At 52.6% G+C, this 22,925-nt stretch overlaps 1 protein-coding gene across 2 annotated transcripts in view; it reads right to left on the reverse strand.

Annotated features, from left to right (window-relative positions):
* PARVB (parvin beta) overlaps positions 1–22,925 on the reverse strand; it is a 102,910-nt gene that overhangs the window by 43,135 nt on the left and 36,850 nt on the right. For both annotated transcript variants that reach the window (XM_063076385.1, XM_063076386.1), the window contains 2 exons: positions 7,915–8,004; positions 3,871–3,941 (listed from right to left, as the gene is read on the reverse strand). In XM_063076385.1, the coding sequence (XP_062932455.1) occupies positions 3,871–3,941; positions 7,915–8,004 (161 nt within the window). The remainder of the gene's footprint in view (positions 1–3,870; positions 3,942–7,914; positions 8,005–22,925) is intronic.

Consider the following 22,925-nt stretch of genomic DNA (forward strand, 5'->3'; position numbering starts at 1 on the left):
AGCTTGCCATTGGTGTAAGGGTGAGGGTGGGCTTGGGGGCACTGTCCCCTCTAACCTCACAGTGGGCAGGCACTTGCTCAGCGTGTTCAAGGAACAGCGGGGAGGCCGGGGTGGCTGGGGCCGAGCGAGTAAGGAGGGGAGGCAGGAAACGACACAGGGAGGGTTCCGGGCAGAGCATGTCTGAAGGTGCCCAGCTCGGCAGAGCCACGGTGCTGGCCTCTGGCTCCAGCTGCTGGGCTGACCCTCCCATACTCACATGCTAACTGCACAAGCATGCTGCTCTGGCCTCGTGCAGTTAGGGAGCAACTTCTCCCCAAACCAGGAAAAGGAGGTGCTAACAATCCACTGATGTGAGCAACCCCGACTCAGGGGTGCACCACGGCCCCACACACGACCCCTGCGTGCCCGACGATCGAGAACAAACTAAGCACAGCCGATGCTCAGCACAGACTGCCCACCCACCACACCCACACGCTTCTCTGTTCAAAAGACTGCAGCTACGAAGACCCAGTATTTTACATACGTGCCTTCCACGCCACCGCTACAGCAACTAACAAGCCACAGACAACCAAGCCGAGGCTGCTCTCCTGTTTGCTGTGTTTATGCTATTTTGGGAAATGCTTGATCAAAAGTGAAAAAAATGCTGCCAGCCTGCTTCAACATTCAATCCACAGTCTGAGAGCAGGTGGAGCCTTCTGGAAAGCTGCCCATCTCCAGGCACATGCACTCCAGACTGGCGGGACTGTTGTGGGAACAGACATCTCAGTGGATGCTGCTGCCACCGCAGGTAGTGAGGCTCACCCTGCCTGGCCCACGCGGACAGACCCATCAGCTGTGGCAGAGGCAGGCATCAGTGTGGGAAGGGGGATCGCTTAGCCTGGTGCATTCTTTTCCTACAGCTGCTGTAACAAGGCACCACAAACCTGGTGGCTTCCAACGGCAGCAGTGGATACTCTTGTGGTCCAGGAGGCCAAAGTCCAAAATTAGTCTCACTGGGCTATTATCAAAGTGTTGGGGTGGCATTGGGGGGCTGGTTCCTTCTGGGGGCTTTAGGGGAGAATCCGTTTGTCTTTTCCAGCTTCCAGAGGCCGCCTGCGTTCCTTGGTGCGTGGCCCCTTCCTCTGTCTTCAAAGCTCCATCACGTCACCGTCTTCATCCGCAGTCATATCCTCCTCTGCTCCCCTCTGATCAGGGCACTTGTGATCACATTAGGCCACCTGGATAGTCCAGGATAGTCTCCATATCACCAAAGCCTTGACTGAATTACATCTGCAAAGTTCCTGTTGCCACGCGAGGTGATAGTCATAGGTTCAGGGATCATAACACAGTCATCTTTGGGGCCACAATTCCACCCACCGCACCCATGTTCCCCAGGAAAGAGAGAACAGCAAAGCTCACTGCTGATGCTTTTGGGGAGTCTACCATCCCAGACCAGCAACAGTGAGGGACAGGGAGGGAAGGCAGGGGCATGACCGAGCTTCCACAGCTCTGGACGGAAACCCACTCAATGCTCAGCCACGTGGTCCACCTCCTGTGGAGCCAAAGGTCTCAGAACCATACAGTAGGGACATCAGAGAGGGACATTCATCCATCCACTCCTTCCTGTCCTTAGTCCTAGTTTGCTCCACAGGCCATTAACCTCCTCCCACTTCTGGCCCCTCCAGTCAGCCCACCCTGAGCCCCCGATGTGGCCCTCATCTGAGTCAGGAATCCAGAAGAGACGGAGCAGTGGGGACTCCACAGGCCCTGCAGGTTAGTCCTGGACGCCAGAGGTGCCACGCTCCCTCTGTGGTGGACAAGCTGCTGACCAGCCCTTGCCCCACCGAGGCCAAATCTGCCTGTGGTCTCAGGAGGCAAAATGACAAAGGTGGGAGGGGAGGGGCTGAGTGAATTGGGAGGAACAAAGACTGGATCCTAAACAGGAGGGAAGTGACTTATTCATCCCTCCAGCCCCAGGGCCCAACACAAAGTTCATCTGGGGCTCAGTGAATGTGGCATCCTATCACAGACCCCTTAAGCCCAGACACATCACTAATCCCCAGTGAAACCTGGGCGTGGGGAGGTGCTTCACCTCTCTGAGACCCCCATGAAAGCAAGGTGACACCAGCTCCACTCACAGTTCTTTCAAGGAGAAATCGCTTGTGAACAGAGCTTGCAGACTCGAACACTGCTCCAATGTTGAAGAGGAAAAATTCAGACAGGTGTGTACAATAGTTAACTTCATGTGCCAAATTGACTGGGCTATGGGGTGCCCAGATAGCTGGTTAAACATTAATTCTAGATCTGTCTGTGATAATATCCCAGAAGAAATTCGCATTTGAATTGGTGTACTGGGTAGAGCAGAGGGCCCTCCCCAAGGTGGGTGGGCATCATCCCATCCCTTGAATAGAAGAAAAAGTGGAGAAAGGGTGGATTCCTCTCTCTGCCCGGGACTGCTTGAGCGGCACATGGGTTTTCTCCTGCCCTCAGTGCTTCTGATTCTCAGGGCCTCAGACTCAGAATAGACTCTATCCCACGGGCTCTCCAGCTCCTAGGCCACCCAACGACAGCAGCAGCTCTCCTGGGTCTCCAGCTGCAGATGGCAGAACATGGGACCTCTCAGCCTCCGTAATCATGTGATCCAATATCTTATAATAAATGTCTTTCTAGGCATATGTGTATATATATATATATACTATTGGTTCTGTTTCTCTGGGGAACCCTGACGATTCTCATACATCTTTTGCTTAAACATCCCCTGTGGATAACATTTTGTTGGCTAAAAGACAAAGTTAATTCCTCGCCAACGTTCTCCTCTTCGGAATAACAAAGTGAATATTGAGGGGGAAAATTTTTTTTAATAAAATAAACTAGGTAATTTAAATGGTTAAGAATCAACAACTTTGGGTGGGCCCTAAAACTGACATTTTCAATCTAAGTGTTAACTTGGAAACGGTTTTATTTATCCTAAATCAGCCCTTGTGAAAACGCAGTTTCGCAGCACGGCGTCGGGTCCAACAGTGGTGGTGAAGGTGGAGAAAGTTTTTTAAAAGCACTTTTAATAGAAAATGTCTGTCTCTGGCACACAATGTCACACACAGCATTTTCAAAGCCCCCGGGTCACCCAAGCTGGCTATGGAGTGCAGAAGTGAAGTATTTGTCACGGCTGCCTGCTCCGGAGTGGCACTGGATCTCGCAGGGTCAGGACGCTGACAGAGCTCACAGCCACTGCTCCTCTGGGGATTACTTTATGAAGCCTGTTGTGGTTTAGATCCAAGCAATCAAAACTGCAATCCATGCTCGGACACGGACAAACACTACAAATAAAGCCTCACCGCCAGGCAGGAGCCAGGCTGCAGAAGAGCCACCACTGCATCTCCAAGAAAGCACAGAGCTCGTCTTCCCCTTGCTGGTTCTGTGACTTGGGGAATGATGCAGCCACTTCCAGAAGTGCCGTGGCAGCTCAGGTGTGCCTGACATCAGGCGGTTCCTCAGCAGGAGAGGCCAGAGTGATCGTACATACCAGCTTTTCAGAGCTACCTCTGAATCCAAACCTCCATTAGTCTCCAGGAGGAGTTCCAACCGCATCTGTAAGGTTCTGTGATGGTTTATTCCAGCTGCTCATTGCAAATCCTAAAATCCCTCCTGCACAGCTCTGTCCAGTACAGAGTTTAAGAGAGTGGTTTTAAGATGCCGGGCCGAGCCAGGCACGTGGTAGGCACTCAGCGCTGTGAGTTCCTCCTGCCCAGGTCCAGGTCAACCTCCTCACCCAACACACCCATCCACTCTTAACACAGCATTAAGGTCCCTTCCAGGAGCCTGGGATAGCCCTGGACCCCAAAGCCAAGGCCTCACCCTAACAGAAACTCCAGCCAAGACAAACCTCCTTACCTTGACCAGCTCCTTGAACTTGGGGTCTTCCTTGGAGGTGGGGTCTATCATAGTACGCTCCTCATTCTCCTCTGCCAGGGACAAAAGAGAGTCACGGTCAGTGCTCATGAGAGGGGAGGGTGCGGGGGACAGGGGGGTCCTTCCACAAGGGGATGAAGTCACATTCCATCATCACGCCAGGCTCACCCTCACCAACTCCACCAGCAGCAAGTCCAAAACACTCCCATTTTGGGGGAGAAATGATGCACAAGGTGGCATGCACAAGGCCTGAGAAGCGTCCCCTGCCTGGAATCTGATACGTGGGAAAGCTTCATGCACCAGGTGGTTCCCTGAAGCTACTATTAATAAATACACGGGAGGCGTTGGGATGGTTATAACCAGATGGAAAATGTTTGCTACATTAAGTGGAAAAAAATCAGTATGCAAAATAGTATGTACAAAACAAAATTAGAAAGCAATAGCAAAAAAAAGAAAAGATGACATTTCAGAACAAAGTGGGTTCATCCTCTGTTCTCTTTCTGTTCATTCCTTTGTGTTCCCTCCGCGTCTGGCCCGGACCTCATAGACATCATGAGCCAGCGGGGCATGTTGCGGAGGAGAGTGCCACGGAGGCCGGGACGAAGCGGGCACAGGGGAGGCACCCTATGGAGAGGCAGACACGATGAGGAAGGAAACAACCATGGAGGCAAGAGGGCGTGAAGGCGCCCTGGCCATAAGCAGGGGAGGAGGGCAGGAGCCCCTGGCTGCCCACGCTGTCCAGCTCTGGAACCTGGGCAGAGACAGAGACTGGCAGGGCCCAGCGCCCACTCCCTGGGAGCTACCATACCGAACCTCCCTCTTTAGTGAAAGGGAACCAGAGCATAATAGGGGCTGCAGGCTGGACATGCGGGTGGAGGTGGCCAGAAGCAGCACAGACCAGCATCCCAGGCCCCAAACAGGTTCCCATGGGGCTGGGGACGCAGTCCTTGTAGGTAGAATGAACACGGCTTTGTGTGAAACTGGCTTTGCCACTGACATGTATGCGATGCAAACTTCACAGGGGCAAGTGTTTAAATTTAAGTGGGGGAAGTATTTTTAGTGTTGTGCAGGTCAGTGCTTCAGAGGCACGCTCCAGGTAACATGCAGGGAGTACACGAGAAACCCCAGTGACACCCCTGCCAAGGCCCTCAGCAGCTCCACTATGCCTGGGACCAAGGCCTGCGTCTTCCACATGGCTTTCCCGTGTGGCCTTCTCCATGTGGCCTTCTCCACGTGGCCTCCAAGGGCCCCTCCAGCCTCACTTCCCCAGATCTCCCAGCACTCTCTGCTCCAGCCCTTCAGCAAGCCTTGCGACCGCCTGCCACAGGGCCTTGGCACATGCTGCTCCCTCTGTCTGACACACGTTCCTCACTCTGCCTCTCCTTCATGCTTCAGATCTCAGCTCCAGAGCCTTCCTTGAGCCCAACATCAAATCCTCCAAGACAACTCTTCTGCCTGCCAGCTCCTGTCCTTCCAGGCCCTTTTGCTTCTGTTAACACCTGGAAACACCTCAGTGTGACTGTGTGACCCAAGTCTGAGAGCCCCTCTGGACCATCCCTCTCAGGAGAGCAAGGACCATCCCAGCGATGGCTCGAGGCCTGCCAGGAGTCGATAAGGTTTGTGCTGGGGAGGGCAGGACAGACGGAAAGGAAGCAGGCCACCCAAACCTGGCCTTCAGAAAGCCCAATTCTGGGATACCCCTTCGGTCATTGCTGAAAACCTGCACAGAGACCTAGATCCCCACCGCTGCCCCCACTCCTCACGCTGAGAAGCAGGATGGGCGGCTCAGCTCGTGTGCAGCCCTCCGGAACTCCCTCTGCCTGCTGAAGACCGAACCCACATCCGAGCCTGCAGCACCTCTCAGACTGGACAGGGGCTCACAGCGCCTGCTCTGTTGTCCCCAGGACTGGGGGCTCCTTGAGGGGGCCTAGCCTCAGTCAGAGTGTCCCCAGTGAGGAGCCTGGCACTGACCCGAAGATGAGGGTGCCAGTCAGCACCTGTGAAGAGTGAAGGATAGAGCCTTTGTGTCACCAAACACCTTCTCAGACGCGGCTCTGGTTTGCCCTTCTCCGTGGGCCAGATTTTATTCCTGATGCCACCTGGAGGAAGACAGGGGGCCTAGAGGGAGGGCTGGTATGCCCCAGCAGGCGGCTGCGTGTGGCACGGTGTCTGGCTGCAGGCCCCCTGAGATCTCCCAGCGCTGTGGTGACAGTGACAGGAGGCCAGCTCGGAGGCTCTGCATAGACCAGGGAGCAGCATCTCATGGGGTAGGGGCCCACCTCGGAGGAGGCGCTCACTCCATATGAAGGACGGGGACAAGCTTGTCTGGGAGCTCAGGCCCTCACACTGTCAACCCTTGTCAAATGTCAGCATTGGTGACCTACGGCTCTCATTGGCCCAGGATCCTGCACATCAAGCCCTGACCCCGCTGCCACTTGCCATGACCCCCAGTCTGTGAAGGGCTGTCAGAAAGCCTAGTGGGGAGAGGTTCCCAGACTTCAGAGGGCCCCAGAGTTACCAGGAGCATATTTAAAACAGATGCCTGGACCATGTACTGCCCTTTAGTAGGTCTGGGGGGGTCTCTGGAACCTTTGCTCCCAAGTGCCCTGGGGAGGAAAGTGAGAACCCACTGTTGACCCCAGCAGGCTCGGGAGTCCCGCCAGCCTTGGCTGCAGGTGGCCGCAGCTCCACAAGCTCTTGCTGGCATGGACTCATCGTGGAAACCACAAAAGAGGAACAACCAGGACTTCCCTTTGAAGCTGGGTTTGGAAATAAGCAGAATGTTCCACGATACCCTTCCAGATCGGTCGGATCCCAAAGCACACTTTAAGGAAACTGTATCTGGGCCTCCTCATTACTGCTGGGCAGTGACTGCAGGGCCTTTGCCACGTGGCAGGTTCCACCCAGCAAGCACCAGGACTCAGGGCAGCTCTGGCTGCAGAGACGGGAAGTATATTAACCCTGTTTTTTATCTTCTGTATTTTCTGATGCTTTGACATCCTTGAGCCCTGCTGACCCTGAAGAGACTGCCCCTCCAGGGCTAGCTAATTCCCAGAGACAGCAAACAATTCCCCAGAGAGCAACCCTTTCATGTGTAAACCAATCCAGAGCCCAGGCCCCAGCCACGTCTTTTATTGTGCTCTCACAGGGCTCTAACCCTCCAAGCCAGTATTCCTCAGCCCTAATCATCCTGGGGCCAGGTACCAGACAACCCAGGACAGCCACTATGCCCCAAAACCCATGGAAATTACTCAAGCCAGCAAATCCTGACCTGCTCACACTGCCTCTCCTATTCCTTCTGAGAAAACCACACTCCTGCCTCCTGCCCCCCCCCACTTTCCCGTGCAGCCCCACATGGCAATGTGCACCCCCTGCAGCCCTCACATGGTGTGGCATGCCCACGTGGCTCCCACACGGCGTGGCATGCTCTGTGTGGCCCCCACATAGTGTGGTGTGCTGTGTGGCCCCACATGATGTGGCATGCTCTGTGTGGCCCCACATGATGTGGCATGCTCTGTGGCCCCACATGAAGTGGCATGCTCTGTGTGGCCCCACGTGGTGTGGTGTGCTATGTGGCCCCACATGATGTGGCATGCTCTGTGTGGCCCCCACATGGCGTGGTGTGCTGTGTGGCCCCACATGATGTGGCATGCTCTGTGTGGCCCCACGTGGTGTGGTGTGCTGTGCTCCGTGTGGCCCTGTGTGGTGTGGTGTGGCCCCTCCTCTTGGAACCCTGAGTACAACAAACTGTCTTTACAACGTCAGTTGTCTCCTAATCCTCACTCAACGTAAATAAGAATAAAACTTATTTTGAGGACTGAGGCAGAAACCTACAAGGAACGACATGCTTTTCCCTATGGACTTTTCTAAACATGACCTTGAGCTAAGAACCTGGACCCTCGATGCTGCCTAGCGTGGTGTCTGATCGAAGGCCAGAACTACAGGATCTCATCAGCCTCCCAAGACCAACGTAATGCCTCGGAAACGCGACCGTCTCGTGACAGGTGTTGGAGGAACCCACAGTACCTAGCTGGGTGTCTTCGGGGTGAATATCCAGCAGGGCGGGGGACATCGGCAAGTTGATGGCGTTCTTGCCTTCTTCCTGCAGGTCACTCACTGCCAAGAGAGGGAGAAAACAGGTGAGAGTAAGCGCAGGACCGCGGCCTCACATGCTGGCCATGGAAGCAGAGAAAAATAAACTCCTGCAGTTTCAGCATTTAACAAACATTCCTAAATGGCTGTGGCCCAGAAAGAGTCCAAGGAAAATTGTTCTGGAGCAAGAATACATTCTGTAATTCTCACCTCACTTTGCTCTGTGGAACACATGACTAAGACCCCAGAGCTTCCAGATGCTTCCAGATCTTCCCAAGGCAGCTGAGGCAGACAAAGCTTGAACCACAGCGACAGAGTCTGAGAAGGCCGGGTACTCCCCCTGCCCCCAACCCTGGAGACCTGTGACCTGAGCCGTGGACTCGAGGTGCTGACACCCCTCCCGACACATGCACGGGCGCACCCATATTTACAGTGGTGTGTTGCCCATGGCCACATTCATGGGACAGAAACATGGAAAGTATCACCCAGGGCCAGGGCCACAAGATCACACAACAGAATCCAACAGAGAGAATCAGAGGCTTCAAACTGCGAGCACCATGACCTCCTGTCCAGAGAGCACGAAGTGTGGCTATCACTGGGGCAGAGAGAGTGCTGAATAGTCGCAGGGACCAGAGAGCTGGGATCCAGGGCAACAGAAAGGATCCCTCACCAACCCACACCAGGGAGACCCTCCAGGCCTTCAGGCGACGTCCACCAGGGAGGAACCAGCCCCGCAGACACCAGGGGTTACCACCATCACCTCTTTAACATCGTGTTTCTTCCACGGTCAGTAACTGTGGCTTTCAGGCCCAGCTGCACCAAGATTCAGAGTCAGTAAGTGCACGGTGGGGCTGGGGCACCTGCTGCTTCTTACAGTCCTGGTTGAGAACCACTGGGTAGCAGTTCCTGACCACACACCACAAAACCAGCCTTCTCCATTTGGCGATCTCCAGTGACAAGTGCCCAGGACAGTTTGCCCAGAGCGGCTTTTCCTCAATGAAATGTATTTAGAGCTAAAATCCTATTTCCTCTTTCTTTCTTTCTTTCTTTCTTTTTTTTTTTAAAGATGACCAGTAAGGGGATCTTCACCCTTGACTTGGTGTTGTCAGCACCACACTCTCCCAAGTGAGCTAACCGGCCATCCCTATATAGGGATCCAAACCCGTGGCCTTGGTGTTATCAGCACCACACTCTCCTGAGTGAGCCACGGGCCGGCCCCTATTTCCTCTTTCAATACTGCAATCACCTCAAACCTTTAACACTTACTTCCAATTGTGGGTACTCAGTCTCTTCAGTGGCAGGTGATAGAGTAGCAAGGGGGTGTGATACAATGGCAGGCAGGCCACAGTGGCCCCACCCTTGCTGGCTGTGGGACCCCAGGCAAGTCCCATTAACCTCTCTAGAGCCTGTTTCCTCACATGGCATTTGAGGGTTGCCTTGGATTGAATGTCCCCCCATATTTAATCCCCACTGTAATGGCTGAGGGTGGGAAATCCTATTATGGTCATTGAAACGTGGGCCTTGAAGAGGTGATTAAGTTGATGGTTTAATGGTGGTCTTGGGCGTGGTTCTGAGGGCTTTAAAAGGACAGCACATGAGGAGCTCTCTCTCTCTGCTACACTATTTTCTGACATGAGACCCCTGCATTCCTGAAAAGCCACCACAAAAGAAGACCCTCACCATAAGTGTTTCCTGGACTTTCTCCAAAACTGTAAGCAATAAACTTCATTTTCTTATGAATCACCCAGTTCCAGGCATTTCGTTACAAGTAACAGAAACAGATCAACACAGGGATGATATCGCAAAAATGTCAGGGACTGGGGAGGGGCTGAATGAAACAAACAACGTCCAGCCCCCGCCTGGGGCCTGGCCCACAGTGGCCTCTCAGGACCTGGCTGTGGACCCCGCTATGGGGACAACTGAAGGTCCCCCACAGGTCACCCAGGCCAGTTTAGAAAAGAGACCAAATCTCAGCAATTACTTTTATTACATAAATAGTTACAAAGAGTATTTTAACCAGCAAAGAGTCTTAAAAGGCAGAAAAGGAAGGATGAAGAGGTGATTTTTCACAGAAATCCTCACACCCGCAAGAGCCCTGGTGGACTGGGAGTCCGGAGAACACTGTGGACTCCGAAGGCCTACTTCCCAGGCTGACATCACAGAAGGAAGACAGAGGAGCCAGGGAGGTCCCTTCTGGTCAAGGCCATCTGCAGTAGTCATGCTGAACACCAGGGAGGGACAAAGACCCAGGTTTCACACAAGCAGAAGGCCATACAGGTGGGCTTCATGGCACAGGTGTGCTAGGCAGGTGAGTCCTTACAACGACCCGAGCACACCATCTGCTTACCTGGACATGGGACACGTGGCAGAGCAGCTGGGGAGGAGCAGGACTGCTCACCTGATTTCAAAAACACAGAGGGGGAGGAGGAAGGCAGTGGTGTTTTCAAAGCATAGAAAGTGGGTCACATAAAAACAGAGAAATTTCCACACTGCCCTTGAACATCAAAGATAACACTAAACAGGGCCAGGGATTTCATGACCTTAATAAATGAGAAATGCTCTCACAAAACCCACCCAGCCCCGCAATCTGAAGGGGCTTGTTAAGCACAATGTCATGAGGGTAACAAAGACCCCAAGGACCAGGAGGGGGTGCAGCCCAGCAGACCACACAGTGACCATATGAGCACAGGCCTGTGGCCACAGAGCCACGGTTCAAATCTCATTTGGACACTTGCTGGCATGTGGCCTCAGGCAAGCCCCTGCACCTTGCTGAGCCTCAGTTTCCCTGTCTGTACCATAGGGTGGCAGTAGTACCTACCTCGCAGGGGTGTTCTGAGGGATGAGGGAGATAGTGGGTGCTCGGCACAGGGTCCCGGACGCACAGCCTGCACCCAAGAGGGTTCACAGCTCTGGGGCAAGGCTCCCAGAGCGGTACAAGCTGAGGAATGCATGACGGAGAGGAGGGCAGGTCCCTCACTCCAGGAGGAACCATGGAGGGCTCCCTGGAAGAGGCAGCAATTGAAACAGGCCTTGATGGCAAGAATCAGAAGGGCCTTTGGCATTCTGTGCAAAGCATGTGGGTGACAGACCAGAGTCAGCACTTCTGGAAGCCCCAACCTGGAGGCCACTGATGCTGACCCACAGGGGGCTTCGACAGATGTCCCACTGGGCCTTGCTCTTTTTCCCAACCTGGGTGCTCCAAAGGACACAGCCCCTTTACTGTGGAGCTTTCAGTCTAAATCTGATTATCACCCTCACAGGATCAGTCTGATTTGGGGAAAGAGGGGCTTCTCTTGAGCCTATGGCTTCTTCCCCCTTAGAACCTAATCCTGCCAGTTTAGTGGCGTTCAGTTCATCCCAGGAATGTTCTGGTTTTTAAAGTAAAGGTCCATGTGCCAGAAAGACAAACAGTTCAAAGATGCGAAATGCCAGCTGTCTTGCGTCCCAGAGGAGGATCGGCTGGCCAGGGAGAGCTGTGCTTGTCCAGTGTGTGCGATGGTCTGAGCGCTCCAAGAGCCCAGGGTTCGATTCTCTGAGATCAGCAATTAACTGGGAAAGACTGACCATCTCTCGCCCGTTTTCCTAAGTGTCTACACTGTTCTGAGATGAATGCCCTTGTCCATACCAAACCCGACAACCAGCCACAAGGGAATAGATGCCAAGGCGGACCCACCACTGCCAGGGATCACCTCTCCCAGTGCCTGGAGGGCAAGCAAGAGGATGGGACCAGGTAAGAAGAGAGGGACATGCGGGACCATCCCCTTGCCACACTCTCTCTTTGGGGACGGCCGCTCCTCACTAAGCCCAGGACGGCAGGGTTGGAAAGTACAGGCTGCAGTCGCCAGGTCTTCTGAGTTTTAGAAAAGCTGGAAATTGCAGGGGTTTGTGTGGAATCACCCAAATTATAAACGTGAGCGAATACACTCTGTGCGCCAGCCAGGGTCACCAGTGTGCAAGCTCGGACCATAGCACATGTCCAACCTACATGTCTAACTGTCCATGGGAAGGGGAAGCAGGCCACTAACGTTTCCTGAGCACCTACGATGTGCATTCACTTCGTCTTCTAACAAGTCTATGAGGGAGTGGCTGGGCCTACTCTGTTAGGTGTGAAGCTGCCTGACTCACACCACCAGTGAGCCTGTAGTCAGGACCCAACCCCGTTCTACCTGGTCCTACACCTCACCGTGTCACCTCTCCCAGGGTGATGGAGACGCAAAGGGTTACTCAAAGCCCATTTCTCCAGAGCAGTGAGAGGCCCAGAAGGGGTTAATCCCAGGCAATTCCTTCAAGAGGGAAGAATTCCTAGGAAATAACCCCGAATGAGCTTTTCTCTCAGTTTTCATCGTCCAGGCAAGAAAGTTACAGAAAAGGAACACAGGTGGTTACAAAAAGAACGATGAGATAATCGTCACGGCAACACTCAGTTCCCCAAGAAACTCAAAGAAACAGCTGAAGACAAGATGTGGAACATCCCCCAACCATCAACCTTGAAGTCTTTAGCTCACATACTTTCCCATCATTAGGTTTAGCTGCACCAAGGGCATCTGCCCTTAGAGCAAACATTTTTGCTGTGTTACAATTTTTTTTAATCTACAACAGAGACTTTAGTTCTGGGAAAGTTTTCTGTTTTTCCCAAGCTTAGCATTTCTATGTGTAATTCTAAAAAGTTAGGCTATACCTTAAACTAAAGGGCTTTGGCCCTTCTAAAAATTAAGGGCTGTGGCCCCACTATGGTATAAGTTAGGCCCTGTGAAATACATTTGCTTTATTAATGTCAGTATCTTCCACATCACCGTGCCCTGCTAAATCCTACATCTTTAAGCCTCAGCTTACTGGCCACCTCCTCCAGGAAGCCCTCCTGGGAACTCCCTCCCACCCCAGGGTTCCCTCTGCCCAGCTTGTGTCACACAACCCTATAACTATCATTTTCCTGGAACTCCCTTCCCCTGCCAGTGCTAACTCAGCTCCTGCACACAGTAGGTCTTTAAATATATTTGAGGAGCGGCATGAGGAAGGGCTTAGAACCCTGGTACCAGGCTGCTGGTTTCAGATCCCAGCTCGGCCACTGATGAGCATGTGATCTTGGGCAAGCTACTAAGCTGTGCCTCAGTTTCCATCTGTGGAATAGAATCTCAGGGAGATCATGAAAACTAAATGCGATCAGCACAGAACAATCGTGGCCCACAGCAGGGCTTTAATAAACGCAGCTTCTAGTGGTGCTGGATACGTGAGGGTTTCCAGAGCCTGTCCCTTTCCCAAAGACTGGGCAAGGTTTTAAAAGAAAAAAAATAACCTCTCCTGATCCAAAATTACAAAAAACATAAAAAGGAGGAAAGAGAATCAAATACCACTTGAAAGCCTCTCATAAAGGGCTTGCCATTTTATACCTCCGGCCAGATGCAAAGGTTCCATCTTTGATTTTTTATTTTTTAAATCATTCTGTTTGTATGGTTTCATTTATTTATTTATTTACACCCAGGCTCTTTCCAAAAAAAGGATTGTAGGCAGCTTCTTTTTTTTTTCCTTTTGACATTCATAGAAAAACAACTTTGAAAGCATGCTGGTTCAAAGAGCAAGGTTACCTTAAGGGAAAGAATAAATTAGAAACACAAAGACTTATCGGCTTCTTGCTCCAGAGGGGACCAGGGCAAGATGGGGGTCATGACGCACCCCCTGCAAAGACGGGGCACCAGAAGCTCCCTGGGGGCCTGGCTGCGGGTGGTCCGGCGAGGACATAAAAGCCTAACGGGGGTAAGCTGCAGGTCTTCGGAGGCCGCAAAGATAATGGCTCCATCTTCTGACATTTTTCTAAGTGTGTCATTTCACCACAGCAGAGAGGCTTTGCCACCTATGGGGACTTTCTACGCCATGTATACACTACCTGGTTTTTATAAAGAACAAAAGAGCAGGGGGAGAAATTTCAGCAGGCCCCATCTGAACCGAGATCAAAGAGAAAAATCCAACAAAAACCATTCCTCACATCTAAAAGAACTTAAAAATGGCAGGAAAGCCTCAATTTTGGACACTTAGCCAGCCCTTCTCAAGCCATACCCATTTCTATTTAAAATTGATCCTACTCAAAGGAACTGAGGGGTCTTCAGAGCTGCCAGGAAGAATCAAGCAGAAGAAAGAAAGGCGCGCCCCCGCCCCAGCGCGCCCCCGCCCCAGGGTGTACCCCCGCCCCAGCGCGCACCTCCGACCGAATCCACCGGCTCCTCCCCTCAGCCAGGGAAGAGGCATCGGGATTGCTAACCACTGTGTTTAAGTAGCAACTCGAAGACATCTCTGTTAAATGACATTTTCCAGGCCGCCACCAGGGAAATGAACACTTTCTATGAATTTACCAACTTCCATCTGTGCTAAGAGGAATCGTTTCTTCACAGAAGTCATAACTTATCAGAATAATTAAATTCACCAGCCACTAAGGTCTTAACAGAGCAGTTCTTCTAAAAATAAATGAAGTTGTACTTCGTGTAATGATCTCACAGCTCCATGGAGTTAAAATAAGATCCAAATGAGATCCAAATAAGAATAAGAACGTCACCAGACTCAACGGCTGGGGGAGGTTGCTGGGCAATCTCTTCTGACACCCAAAGGTAAGGTGATCGGTAGGGCTACAGGTCCTAACTCCACGGGGGGAGCTGTTTCCGGCATATCACGCATGCAAAGGCCTTGAAATGACAGGTCTGGCCCTTCTCGGGAAGTTCCGAACTCCAAATTCAATTTCCAAGTTTCTCAAATTTACAAGCTGGCTGATGACAACATCCGACCCAGGTGTCATGCAGCACAAGCTGACAGCCCCAGAACCAGCCACGCTCCTCCTGACCCGGATGTGAGAAAAGAGTGAGATGACTTTCAGCAATTCATGGAGCAAATCTGAAAAGAGAGAGCCTCTTAACCTTTCAAGTGGCAGATCTAGTTTGTTTTTACTGAGGACTGGATTTTGGCCTTGTCACGCAGCTCTGTGTACTTAGGTGCAATTAACTCACTGTCATTTCTAAGCAGAAGATGAGTTTTTCTGTACTCTGCTGACAAGACCAGAGGAACAACAAAGCCCCGTTACTGCTGCCCAAACCATCAGGATCCCTCAGCTTGAGTGTTGATTTATGAGGTTTGTTCTGCTGGGGCACGAGGTCTCATCCCATCTCTCATGATGAAATAAGTTTAGAGGCTAAAATAAATGTGTGAGCATTTCAATAATGCCAAATCCAAAGGAGGTCAACAGGCACTGCTGACCCCACATCGAGAGCTCGCAGCTAAAATTCTGTCCTGCTCGGGCAGCTGCAAGTCTTGGGCATTACAGCCTGCTGATCTAACAAAGCCTGGTCCAGGGGCTCTAAAGGGTTGAACACGTGACCCAGGAGGACCTGCCCTCAAGCCATGAGAGTCTTCAGGCAGTCAACAAGGCAAGGATGTGTCCTGGTCACGTCCACCCCAACAGCCTACATAGCACCTGGCACAGAGAAGTCCCTTAAGGACCCAATGTACAATTAATTCAGTGAAAAACATTCCATGGTGTTGCTTTTTTAAAAAGGCTTTTAAAACAATACAGCATGATATTTATGTAAAAAATACAGCCAGAAGACTCAACACTGTGTATTTACATGTGTGTATATCTAAATTCACACACAGAGAGGGATGAAAGGGCACGCTCCAAAATGACAAGAGTAGCATTGCCTCCAGAAGGGACGAGTGACTGAGAGTAAGGAAGAGATAGAGGGAGGCTTTGCCACCAGACTGTGTTATGTTCCTTGTGAAATAAAAATAAAGCTGCAGGGAAGAGGGATAAACAGATGCTTTGGCAGGGGCACGTGCAGGGTATGGTGGCGGCCCAAGGAGGGGACAGCCCATTCTACAGGGAAGGATGTGAACTGGGTTCAACAACAGAAATGGCCCCGGGACCCAGAAGGGGCCTCAGGACTCTCCCAGAAGCACTGCCAGCCTCGAGGACACAGCGAGCAACCAGAGAGAGAGAGGAAGCTGGGAGGGAAGCCCACAGCACAGCCTCACCCGTGCAAATGACCGCAGAACAATAACATGATTCCGGGACTAGGAGTGAAGCAAAGGCCCCAACACTGTGTTGGGGTCAAGAACAAAGAGGAAGGAACCAAGATGCTGGACCGAGGACCACCCTCGGCAGTCTGCATTCTGCGTCCTGCCCTTGGGGCGGCTGGGGGACGCTCTCACCAGGACGGCCATCTTGGCGCCCCACAGGCCCTGCCCTGGCCTCTTCCATCCCGACCCGACCCCTGCCCTTCTGCAGTGACTGCCCCAGATGCCGCCGTTTTACTCCTCTGCATCCATTCATCCTTCCGGCCAAACAAGACTCAGCCTTCCCTCCGGGACAGCCAGCCCCTGCCACCATTCTCAGGCCTTATATTTCAGCCCCAGGATGGAGCAGGTATCCCAGGCCAAAGCCAACTGGCATGATGCACTCACAGGAACACAGTCAGGGACGGGCACAGCCCAGTTAGAGCCAATGAGAGAGTACCAGGAATGCAGAATGAAACAGGCGCTCTTTCCCACTGGCCTTGACCCAGAGAACGCAGGTTGGAGCAAGTCCCCTCATCTGACCACGACACAGAACCAGGTCAAAAGAGCTGAGAGAAGGACAAAACAGTTTATTGACACCATCTGCATGTTGGATCAAGCCTTACCTGAAGCCAGACACCCTGGACCTTTCAGTCCAATGCACCAAAGAATTCTGTTTCGTTCTTTAGCCACTTTGAGTTGGGTTTTCTGCCATATACAAACTGAGAGAGTCCTGTCTGTTGCAACAATCCTTCCAACACACAAAACTGGCCACACAACTCCCTAGTGTAGAGCACTCCATGGCACCCGCCAGCTCCAGGATAAAACCCATACCCCTCATAGTGGTCCCCAAAGACTCTCAAGAGGACACCTCCTCTCACCGACCCAGCTGCAGCTCCCACGCATCCACACGCACCTTCCAACGAGGCTGTTCCACACCACTCACGGGGGTCATACCTCCACACCTCTGTCCCAGCTGTCCCCACCACGTGAACGGCCCTTCACTTTATATCAGCTAACTTCAGCCTATTCCCCAGACTTATGTGGACAGCATTCTCTGTACACCCACCCACCCCGGGCGGAGTCGGGGCCCCTCCTCTGAGTTCCCACAGCGCCCTGTCCACATGACAGCTTATTCCCTGCTCACGTAGCTGTGGGGTGTGTGCACCTCCCTGCTCCTGGCAAGCAGTGCACAGAGACCAGGGCCTGTCCATGACCATGGCTCAGGTCCTGCACAAAACCCGACATGTGGGAACTGTTCAGTAAACACCTGTGGAGTGAACGATCAAATAAACACAAATGCATTTATGCAGGCGAAATGGGGCTAAATAGCAGACTTCAGTAGGAGAAAGCAGGAGAACCGGAAACTGTTCTTGCACAACACTCCACCTCCATCCACTTAATTGGGTGGAAAAAGAGCGTTTCCATTAAGGCTTGCATTAGCCTGGCAGTCGTGGGTCACCAAGAACCTAATTATTACCATGTGGCCATGCCAAGGGTGAAGACAGACTCAAGAGGAAGGATTCTGCTCTGCAATTAGGGACTTATTGGCACAAGCAGCCTCTGAACCAACATTCCCAAACCTGACCCCCCGGTGTGTGCATCAGACCAGCAAGCTGCAGGCATCCACAGTATAGACCACCCGGAGGGAAAGAACCCGTCTGCCTCCTCGGGGAAACGAGGTCTTCTGAATACCAAGAGTTGTTCAGTATAAACGCAAAAAGAAAAAAGCTGAAGTTCAGATGCCAGTGTTAAACAGAAAGCCAGTCTTTTTTCTTCCCCTCTGTCCCTGGGGTAATCAGAAAAATGTTAGAAACACAGGAAAATGAAATGTCTGTGGGAATGAGGGTAGGAAGAAGGACTTCCAGGTGCACGTTAAAATGTCAGGTTTACCATATAAGCCACCCAGGCGAGCAGAAACCAGGGCACGGGTGGGGCCGACCGGCTTCTTGTTCCTAAAGGACAACTGATCCCTTAGAGACATGTGACGATCTGGTCGATCTGGTCGGTTTTTCAGAGGGAAAGCTAAGCAGGCCAGTTTCGTGGATCCACCCCTCAAACGCAGCAGGTGGAATCCTCAGGGGCCTCCGAGAACAAAGTTCAGACCCCTCCTCCAGGCACTGTCATCTGCCTCCCGGCCCAGCTGACCTTTCTAGCACCTGCTCCTGCTCCCCCTGGCAGAACCTTGCCTGCTCCACGCTCCACTGAAGAGCTCGGGCCACCACACCTTTGCCCATCCTGTGTCCCTCCACGAGCACTACGTCCTGCAACCGCCACCAGGAGTGCACTTTCAGAGTCCACTGCAGATGTCCCCTCTTCCCCTCCTCCAGATCTCCCAGCCCAGGGTCGGTCCCGGTCCAGACAGGAGCCCAGAGAGTGGAGGCTTTGGAGAGGCGCGTGACCTCGGCACACACGTTAACTCCTTACGTCTTTACAGCCTTGTCACTGCAGAGGGGTGATTAATGACCAGGCCCAATCATGAGGTTGTCACGACAATTAACCTAACACGATGGTGTGCGTGGAAAAGTAGTTGAACCATAAATGCCGGGTCCCCCCTCCCCTTCTCGTCCTGTCATCGGCACCTGCAGTGGGTTACAGGGAGCAGTTTAGCATTACTGAGCGTCGTCCACTCAACGAGGGCTTGCCTGAATGAAACCAAACTGAAGCTGTGTCCCAAAAGCCACAGTTACCCTCCAGTGCTGAGGCGAGGAGCAGCCTCATTAAGCAGCTGTTCCCACGACTCGAGGGGCATGTGCCCCAGGGTCAGCAGCTATCAAAGAATCTGGACGTTGCAACAGCTACCTCACCACAAACCAGGCATGATCTAATCTCAAAGATCTGAATTTACTGCTCAGGCACCACCACAAATGTCTTTATGTGGTCCCTGGGCATTTAAAACAGACACTAATTAGGCTGACTTAGAGCTCCAACTCCTCATGAAACACCAGCAGCACTGTCCGCCGCACCGCATCGGTTCTGAAAGTGCAAAGGGCCTCCCAAAGTCAGACACCGTCACCAGTGACGAGGAGAATCGCACCGACGGGCTGACCCAGGGAAGGAGGCCGCAGGGCCCGCAGGAGGCTCGGGAGCTTTCCTCAAAGGACTCGGAGTGAAACAAAAGCAGGCCCTGCTCAGGCAAGCCAGGCTACCTGCGGAGGGGGAGGCGCCAGCTTCCCTGCGGACCTCGGCGGCAGGGCCCAGGGTCACTACCACCTGGTGCTTGCTCTTCCGGAGCACGTTAGCACGTCGCGCAGTTTCCCCACCTCTCCAATGAACAGCTGCACACACATCCCCGGAGCCGGCCTCCCCAGCCTCCCAAAAGGCCCCCTGTTTGCCTCCCATTTTCTAGGGTCCCCTTAGCTCAAGTGCCTGGCAATCCCGGCATCCTGGCCACCTTCACCCCAATCCCTTGGCAAGTCCTTTGATGTGAGCCCTCTGCTCCCTTGATTTTTGGAGGGCGCAGTGGTCACCTTTCTACCTCAACCATGCTGGTTTATCATGAGTACTTCAAAGCGGCTCCAATCACTGGTGGTGAAGATCTGCCATTCGTTAACAGAAAGGGAAAGAGAGGCCAGGAGACACAGAAGTGGGGGCGGGTGTGAAACCCAAAAGAAACTCACGATTATCAAAAAAGCGATGCTGACATCCCCCCTCGTGGGTGTCACAGTCACAGCCACCCCAAAAGGGGGGGTCTTTGCTGGTAAGCTCCACAACGTGCCCCACCAAGGCAGGTAGGTGACAAAACCCGCTGATCACTTCCAGCAGCAGGACAAGCCCAGTGAGGTTAACATGCTATTAGAGAAATGTGCTTAACAAAGAGAAAACAAAACAGCAATGGAAAAACCAAGTCTGGAGAAGCAAGATCAGCTGGTTCCTGAGCTATGAAACTCATATTAATTACTCTGATCGGTAATGTCCCAAGGTATCCAGGGAAATCCAAAGCGTGCTCTGCCGAGAAAATAAGATTAAATCATTAAGTCATTAGGAAAAAATGGACTCGGCTGTGCACCTGCTCAACTGGCCGGAAGGACGGCGCCCTCTAGCGTCCCGTCCAGACAGGACACAGCTGCGAATGTTTGAGCTGCTGGGGCCACAGGCCTCTTCCGAAAGCAGGTGGCTGTGGGGGATGCTTGAGGCCACCAGCCCCTGGTGCTGACAGCTCCATTCTCTCCTGAGATACTCAAAGAGTCAACACAGTGTTTCACCCACCCCGCCCGGCACAGGCACCCCCCCCCACACACACACACCTCGAACGGACGCAACACTCAGGGCAAAAAAGGCGAAAGCCCTTCACAACCCTCAGGGGTGCCCGCATCCAGCCCGGAGACGCAGCCTTCAGAGAGAAAGCCCCGGATGAGGGGCTGGGGGCTAAAGACATGTTGAGACTCCCTCCTTGCCCCCCCCCAGACCAGGTCAGGTTCCCCCCCACACCACACACTCATTCCCATTGTGCCCTGTTCCTTTCCCTATTGCCACTGAGGCACATCCACGCATCCGTGTCACTGGATTGGTGTCCATAGTGCTCCATACGGGCAGATGTATGGCCTGATTCGTCTGCCTGGCACCCAGCACAATGCCTGGGCAGGGCAGGCGCTCAGTGAACACCCAGTGAGTCCCTTGGGGAATTCATGAATGAATGAATCAGTGTCTCCAGTGTCTCTTTTTGGAACTCATCGGACCTATTTTCTACTCCATCTTTTATGGCCTCTATGGCAGGCTGCATAGTGCCCCCCCTCCCCAAAGATATCCACGTCCTAATCCCAGGATCTTGGGACTTTACAGGGCAAAAGGGACTTTGCAGATGTGATAAAGTAAGGATCCTAAGATGGGGAGATTAGTCTGGATTGTGCAGGTGGCCCAGTGTCATCGGAAGGGTCCTTAGGATAAGGAGGCAGGAGGGTCAGAGAAGACGGGACAATGGAAGCGGAGAGAGGGACTGGAAGAGGCTGTGCCTTTGACTCTGAACACAGAGGAAAAGACCACATGCCAGGGAGTGTGGTGCCACTAGAAGCTGGGAAAGGCAAGGAAACGGGTCCTCCCCCAGAACTGCCAGAAAGGAACGCAACCACGCTAACCTTAATTTTAGGGCTATTGACCTCCAGAACTATAAGATACTAGATTTGTGTTGTTCTGATTTACTAAATTTGTGCTATTTTGTTACAGCAGCCCTAGGGAACTAGCCTCGAGACAGCCCCAGCTATTCCACGTCATTTCAAAAGGCTCGAAACATTCTCTGACTACACTAGTTTTACTGAGCGCCTGCTCAGCTAGGCTCCCAATGACACAACAGTTATTGAAATGGACATGGCTTCAGTCACACAAGCAGAGCGAACATTAGACCAGCACAGGACGAGTCTGACCAACCACAAGGATAACCACACAACTGTCACTCTCCTGTGACATGGAGGCCTGAGGAGGTTGGCTTCTTACTAGCAAATCCACTAAAACATTTTATTTTTTATGTGCAGAAACAACAGGATGACCTCACAGTCGGCAGGATCTAAAGTCACCTCTCTGCCGGTGGCCTCTCAGGATGGCTTAGCACGGCAGCCTCAGGCCAGAAGGCTGGGTGAGGGGTCAGAGCACCCCCGCTGTCCTCCTCAGCCCAGTTATTTATGGGCTCGTGGGGAGTAGCCCGGGATGTGCTAATTGCTTGACATTTTTGGCCACAGCTGTGCCCCACAAACCTCTCCCCACACCGAATCTGTCTCCTCTTTGTCCCCAAGAGCACCTGACAGATGCCTTCTCAAACCTGCCACCGTCCTTCCGGGTACCCACCTTCCAGGCTCTCAGGAAGCAGCCTGGGCATTTTCAAATACATGCATGGGGCTGGCAGGTTAGCTCAGTTGCTTAAAGCGCAGCCTTATAACACCAAGGTCATGGATACAGATCCCCATACCAGCCACCAGCCATCAAAAAAAAAAAAAAAAACAAAAAAAACCAACAAAAACAAATATGTGCATGATCCGCTGGCTCTTTCTCAAGAGCCAGCCAGATGTCAGCCCAGATGTCATTCGGGCCTCGAGGACAAGGTACATCTGTCCATGGGTACCAGGCAAACATGACCAAGAAAAGGAGGCAGGTTGCAGGAAGTCAGTCGCTTTACTCTGGGTCCAGATACCTCCCTTCCCACTTCCCCCCACGCACACCCCAACATGGTAACACAGGCCACGAAAAGGGGCAGGTTGGTGGTGGAGAAAAGGAGGACTTTGGAGTCAGGCAGATCTGGGTGTAACTGCCCATCTGGGTGTGTGACCTTGGGCAAGCTAACATCTCCAAGTGCCAGTTTCATCATCAATAAAAACAGCAGCACAACCTTAATAAGGACTTCTCTGGGGAAGGAAAGACAGAGGCCACCATGCGGCACGCCCTCTGCAATGCTCATCCAACACGGTATCTCGTCTAAATTAGGGAAGCAGACAGGGTTTGTAGGACCCAGGTCATGAGCTTGGGACTCCACATCCAGGGCTCCTTCCATCAGGGGCTCTGCAAAACAGCCTGGTTCTCAGGGACCTGGTGTTTGTGTTTGTATGGATGTCACCAAGCCCCACTAACCAGCCCACACATCTTTCCACACCCCCCATCGATTACTTTCCTAGTTGTAAAGAGTAACTCCCTGCCAACACCATCTCTAATTTTTAAATTGGCCGTGTGTGGGTGGCCTTCCTACCAAAGCAAAAGGGCAATGAAGACGTGCTGTTCCCCGAACACCTGCACAGGTTCATGTCTCATGGTGTCCACCCAACGACTGCCTTCTCCCCTTCAAAGACAGCCCACCCTGCTCACGAGCCCAGGGCATGCTTCTGTGTGTTGCCCCCACGCTCTGGAAGCAGACAGGACTGGAAGATCTGAAAGACTCACCATGTGTTGTGATGACTTGTTGGAGTCCTAACGCCCGGTGCCTGTGAATGTGA

This window comes from Cynocephalus volans, chromosome 12 (assembly GCF_027409185.1).
Source record: "Cynocephalus volans isolate mCynVol1 chromosome 12, mCynVol1.pri, whole genome shotgun sequence".
Taxonomy (NCBI): Eukaryota; Metazoa; Chordata; class Mammalia; order Dermoptera; family Cynocephalidae; genus Cynocephalus; species Cynocephalus volans.